This window comes from Colius striatus, chromosome 2 (genome assembly GCF_028858725.1).
Source record: "Colius striatus isolate bColStr4 chromosome 2, bColStr4.1.hap1, whole genome shotgun sequence".
NCBI lineage: Eukaryota > Metazoa > Chordata > Aves > Coliiformes > Coliidae > Colius > Colius striatus.
This window is the reverse complement of record NC_084760.1, coordinates 59,147,580-59,154,134: the sequence shown is the minus strand read 5'-3', so window position 1 is coordinate 59,154,134 and position 6,555 is coordinate 59,147,580. Positions and strand designations below refer to the sequence as shown.

Here is a 6,555-nt window from a genome sequence, read left to right as displayed (position 1 = left end):
GGTCTCTGTACCTCAGTGGCAGCAGCTTAAGTCCTTCGCTAAGCCAGCAATGACATAATGAAGAGTATTGATGGTCCTGGTGAGAAATTTGTCCTTCTGGGAGGAAAGAAAAGTCACTGTAATATCACCTACAAGAAGAAATTACTTTTTTCTTTAATTTTCTGGAGCAGTCTCTGTGTTGTACTGAAGATCTTCACTCCAGTTGCTTTATTTATGGTATACAAGATTTCATTTTTGTGATTCATGAATTTTTAATCTTTACTTGATTTTTTTTTCCCTGTTCTAAATATCCAATAATTTTAGATTTTTCATTTGACACAGTTTTGTTAAAGTTTCATGGGAATTAATTTCCAGAAGTTGTCTTTTTCTTCTACAGATAAATGTATTATTTAATGGTTTGTGCACTGTTGCCAATGATAGCAACGACAGAGTCTCATCTGCACAACCATTGTTTTTTAAAATAATATTCCTCAGAGTTCATTCCTGCAGCAGAAGAATTTTTCTGTCTGATAGGCTCGATAGACAGGCATGTGCAGAGCCTTTGACAGCCCTCTTAACTCTGATCAAGGTTTAAAAGGGCTGCCTGGTTTGTTGTGCTTTATCCACAACTAACGATTGTGCTTGGTTTTTTTCCTGAGATCTTCTCATTTAGCCTTACTCTTATGTAATATAGATTTTCTCTTGTGGCTCTTGTACACTCGTATGTCTCCCGATTCAAGAGGTTTGTAGGCAACTGATGTTCCTCTCATGATGTCAGCACTACATTCAAGATGATACAACTATCATATAAAGTTGCTTGGATATATTTTTAATTATTTTAAACATAAGTTGATAGGAAGTTGAAAGAAAATAAAAAACATCCTGTTATGTGTACAAAAACATAATAAAATTAGGAGAACATTAGAAAAGGCACACAGCATACTTTGCTTATATATTTGGTGCACATCAATTCCCAGTCATCATGCTTGCAACTTTGAGACCTGTCCCTTTACAAAATGAGCCACATAGCTGTGAGATGGGTACATATCAGATTTCTCACCCATGTACCAAAATGTACTAAAATTAGTCTTAATTCTGATCCCAGTGACATCCACATTAAAACATGGTAAAGGCTGTTGTATTTCTCGTCTGTGATGACATAGACTCTCTCACAAGTTAACAGTTAAAGTAGATATAATTCACTTTTCCTGTCTAAAATGTTTTAATATATAGATTTTTTCATTTAGAGGTGTCACGTCAAGTTGTTGGTAGCTCATTATATCTTCTCGTAAAACAAGCTGCAGGGAAAATTACTACATATGTAGTATGGATCTGCCAGCACAGGTGTGCTGGTCAGGACCCTCATCTCTTGCTATGGTGTAACTACATCAGCATAAATCTGTGCTATAGATAGATTTTCAGCTTGATCCTGTTAAAAACAAGATTTTAATCCTTCAGTCTTGAAGGATTTTACAATAAAAGCAAGTATTATCCTGACTCATCCTAGGGAAAAATAATTTTCATTAGTTTAATTACTTAATTTCATTAACCAGAGCTGGCCAAGTCTTAATGATAGATGTTCACCGTAGATGTTTGGAGAAATGATTGGCTGTATTTATTAACAAACAGGTATGATAAGACAAGGGGAAATGGATGCAAGCTGGAACATAAGAGGTTCCAAAGAAACATAAGGAAAAACTTCTTCACTGGGAGGGTGACAGAGCACTGGGACAGGCTGCCCAGATGATCTCCCTTTCTGAAGACTTTCAAAACACATCTGGACGAGCTCCTGTGTGACCTACTCTAGGTGGTTCTACTCTGGCAGGGGGGTTGGACTAGATGATTTTTTTGAGGTCCCTTGCAGCCTTTAAGGTTCTGTGTGATTCTGAGTGTGTGTGTGTGTGATTACTCCTACTCAGAACTGCTCTGAACTTGACTTGAAGTTATGCCATAAATTGCTAGGCTACTGTCATTAAAATATTTTTAAAGTGTTGTTTTTTATGGTTCTGACTTGTAAGAGTTGAATGAAGAATATAAATATTCATGTGTTTTACCACACTGAGCACAGTGAACCCTTCAGTGAATAGTCTTTGAATGTTACTTTAATAAATAGAATTATTAATGAAGACAAATATCAACATCCATGCTCAGTCTTTGTCATTGTCTCCGTAATACTACTAGTGCTCTTTTCCTATCTCCTTTACCTATAGTGAAATCACTTTTGAGAAGCATTTAACAGTACTTGTGCGAAGTGACCCTTAAACCTGAATTTTTGTATAACGTCCTCCAAACTGTCATCACTTCTTTCCCCCCTAAATCATACAGCCTGCATTTCCATGTGCAAATGGACATTTTGCTGTAGAGCTAGCCACACAGGGTTAAAAGTGCATATTGTTATGCATGGCTGTAGTTTGCTTGACACTTTTTGAACTGTTGTTACCTGCCTGTCTGCTTTAGCAGGACTGTTCTAGTTTGCTAGTCTTATAGGATGAAGCAGTGACCTTTCCACCATTTTAACACCTCTCTCTACTTTTACACTGCTTGGTTGATAAGGCAAGTGTCTTTCTGCTTTGCATTCACTTTTATCTTTCAAGTTTTTGGAGCCCTTTCTTTTTTTGCCCTACTCTTTGCAAGGAAGTAAGAAGTGTGACAGGAAGGTGTGATTTTTAATTTACACCAGAGTTCTCAACAAATAATGACTTTTCACACCCTGTTATTGCTGCTTAGCCTGGGGGAGGAGTTGTATGGCTACTGTTGTCATATCAAATTAAATCTACTCATGTAATTCAGAAAGACATTCCACTTAAACTTAACCCTTTTAAGTTGTTAGTCTACTGCCACAAGAGCATAAGCTGAAGTGCATCTCTACTGTTGAAGGATGAAAATGGGAATGTTTTTGTTTAAGGATGGTGCACATTGTTTGTTGTAGTGTGATGGAACAGATTCTGATAAGGTTTGTTAGGGTGAATCCTCACGTTAGCCTGGACTTCACTACAGGCACAGGTTATGTGTGTGGAGGTGTTGTAAGAAGATAAATGTTTGGCCACTGACGACAGACACTCATGTTCTCATCTGATAAATTTTCTCGAATAATTTGTTTGCTGTGGATTGCAAGCATAGTCATGGAGCATTTGGTTATCCTTTGCAGAGTACAACTGAAACATATTAAGAAAATCACCGTCAGAGAGAATTTTCTGCTGTCAAGGAATTGGTAGAGTAGGACAAGATTTGTCTTTTTGATTAAGTCTTCTCTTGAGGAGGCTGCTATTGACTTTGTGATGTGGTATTCCAGCCAGTCCTTTGGGTAGGAGGCACACAGTATACGTTGGATTGATTCATCAGAGGGTCTGCACCCCAGCCCGTCTCCTTCCCAGAGTGCCTGCTGCATCTTCCCAGGGAGCCCTGAAGCCTGAAGGATGGGGTGAGCAAGTAACACGGGCAGTGGTTCTCTCCCCTGCATTTTCCAGGGGCTTTATTGCCCCTAATTGTTGGTAACTGTGGGTTAAGTACTTGTTTGACTACCTCCTTGGTGGCGCAGAGGGGGTTAAGATGCTTGATTTACTACAAACATATATGTGACAGACTCTTCTCTGATAGTGTTGAGATGTTTTGGTTTTTTCTTTCTGTAAAATGTCAGCCATTTCCTGATGAGTGTGGTGGTGGTGAATTTCACACCTTTTTTCTTCTCTGTGGAAACCTGGGTGTTAATGGTAGCGGAGCAGGTCCTGTTTTATAAGAAGTGAGGCTGCCTCTTAGAGCAGAGGGAAAGCAGGGAAGGAAGAGGAGGTGAAGAAAAGGATACAAGGAAACTGCCACTTGCAACAGGCATTAGTTGGATTATTTTGCAAGATTTATATTCAGAACATGTAAATGTAACACTATTCGCTAAGTGCATTTTTTTTTTTTCTGGAAAATGTTGGAATTCAGTTTGGAGTTCAGCATAAAAATAATCTTTTCTTTTCATTTCACAGTGAAATCTGTCATTGCAACACCTGAAGATGGAAAATTGGTCAGTTGATCAAGTCTGCAACTGGTTGAAACAGAGAAATTTAGGAGAACTAGTTCCTAAATTTCGTGGTAAGCATTTTTGTTGTTTGTGTGGGGTTTGTTTAGTATTTCTTTCTGTGTCTTTCAGTACTACTACTACCTTGTTTTGAGGGCATATATATATATAATATAAGCTAACTTCTGAAATTTATTAGGGTGAGAACTGACATAGATCTGTTAAATCAAAATAAGTGTTCATTTATTATGAAGTCTCTGAGAAATGCTGGGGGCTGAGATTAAGCAAGTATATAAATAGATACACCTTTGAATCAAAGCTGGCGGTTTAGCAGGCTTGACAGGCCCTATTTTATATTGTACAAATCTTTTAAAATGACGCAACTGTAGTGTGTAAATGTTTTATGCCTGCATATATAAACATTACAACAGAGTACATGAGAAACTGTTATGCAAAAAGGCTAGTTGTTTTGTGTGCTCTTAAAAAGCTTGCTTTCCTTCATTAACGAAGTAACAGTCTGCTGCGGTCTCAGCAAGGCCTGATGTAAAGAAGTAAAATAATCAGCTCGTTGCTTCTGTATGCTTCAGACTTGGCATTTTGTCAGGGGAAGGTATCTGGCCAGTAGATTAGACTCCTGGCACTGCCTGGGAAAGAACAGTAACTAAAATACCATCTTTTCAGCAGCTGAAGAAGACTGTGAGCAGTAGAAAGCATCCTTGCCTTTGAACTGTCCATCAGCATGTCTTTAGACATAGAGAATGTAACTATAGAGTTATTTTACAGTAATTCTTTAATACTCTCCAATCTGCAGAGGAAGAGGTGAGTGGAGCAGCTCTTCTGGCTCTTAACGATCGTATGGTACAGCAGCTGGTGAAGAAGATTGGGCACCAGGCAGTGCTGATGGACCTGGTTAATAAATACCAGCAACAAAAAAGTGGGCTAGAATCCCTTACACCCTGTGGTGAAATGGCTTCTTCAAAAGTTCCAGAAGTAATCGATGGGTGAGTTTGTACATAGCACAGAAGATATCACTCTGGGTATAACTGCATTCTTTTCATAGCATTGTAAAATTGACATTTACTAACTCTACAGTTGTAAATGTTTTTTATACTTCGAATATGTCTAACAACACATCAAGTGCAAAATAAGGTTATTACCCCGTGGTTTAAAATAGACCATCAACATTCCTGAACAACACTGTCAATTAATTGAAACTTTTCTTCATTTCCAGTTCTAGAACCTAGTTTTCATTTGGTTGAAGGACTGCCAAGCTTTCCCTATAGATAAAATTTTCAGGTTTTGCAGTATTAAGCTTTTGAAGTACGTGCTTTTAAATGTTTGCAAGCCTTGGAGTAAAAGAATGCTTTAGCAACAGACAGTGTTTGTATCACAAGTGCATTTAATATCAGACTCTCAAAGGAAGCTCTGGATTTCATCTAGGTGTAAGCATTTAGTATTTCCACTATGTGGAACTAGATAGATTTTCAGAAAACAAATTCCGTAGACACTGACATCACTGAGTATCTTCTGGCTCTTGATTGAGAAGGGTTTCTTTTTTTAATTGTTTGATTGAGGAGTCTTTGTGAGGGAGAGCAGAGGTCTTTTGATGAATATTTTTTGGTTGGGTGTCTTGGAGTGGGTTGGCTGGTAGTTTCTGGATTGGTTGGCTTGAATCCCCTTCATTCTGATCTATTGTTAAGTCTTTCAGGATTACTTTTCTGGGTGTCTTGGCTGAGGAGGGACATCCTGATCTCTAAGTGGTCTCTTCTAAGCCCAAGAATCCTGACAGAAGAGAATGACTTGCCACGCGTAGATAAAAAATGCTCTATTCAAAATGCTCTGTTTCAAATGAAAAGACTAGCACTAAGCCTGCATTAGTACACATTAGTAGCCCAGTAGGGGTGGATCTGTAGAACATTCTGTGTGGCACTTAACTTCAACCAAAAGAAGTCTGGGTTGTGCTCTCTGAGATGACTCCTAGTGCAAACCAAAGCATGGTAAATGGTGATGACTGGGTTATTTCCAATCAAATTGCACTCATGAACACAACTAAACTATTCATATAGATACATCTTCTCGTCCTTGTGAAAGTATTTATGAAACCCTCTGTATAAATGATCTTGCACCATTGGAGGTAAGGAGAGGTGCAGGAAGAAACCAGTGTCACCACATGTATGATTTATCATAGATCTGAAGTATGCAATCACAGCTATTCTCACTTTTCTGTATCAGTATGCTGCCTTGATTTATAGGAAGCCCCCTTTCCAGAGAGAGAACAGATGTCTGCTGTGAAGAAAGATATTGTATGTTGGCCCTGTACCTCATCCCCAGTGTGGTAGATACACAGTGATTTTGGTGGGGAATTTCAGAAGAAAACATGTCATAGAATCATAAAATCATATATTGGTAGGGGTTGGAAGGGACCTTTAGAGATCATCTAGTCCAATGCCCCTGTAGAAGCAGGTTCATCTAGATCAGGTTGCATAGGAACATGTTTAGGGTAGTTTTGAATGCTGCTTTAGATATTTAGATTTCATCCTTGAATGTGTCAGGGGTGTATCTCTAGGTGTGAC

At 38.5% G+C, this 6,555-nt stretch overlaps 1 protein-coding gene across 1 annotated transcript in view; it reads left to right on the top strand.

The window, feature by feature from the left end:
• The first annotated feature begins 3,959 nt into the window (after positions 1–3,959).
• The window catches only part of SAMD3 (sterile alpha motif domain containing 3), a 39,881-nt gene continuing 37,285 nt past the window's right edge, over positions 3,960–6,555 (top strand). Inside the window, exons 1-2 of the mRNA XM_061990548.1 lie at positions 3,960–4,056; positions 4,794–4,983. Of these exons, the coding sequence (XP_061846532.1) occupies positions 3,978–4,056; positions 4,794–4,983 (269 nt within the window). The 5' untranslated portion in view covers positions 3,960–3,977. The remainder of the gene's footprint in view (positions 4,057–4,793; positions 4,984–6,555) is intronic.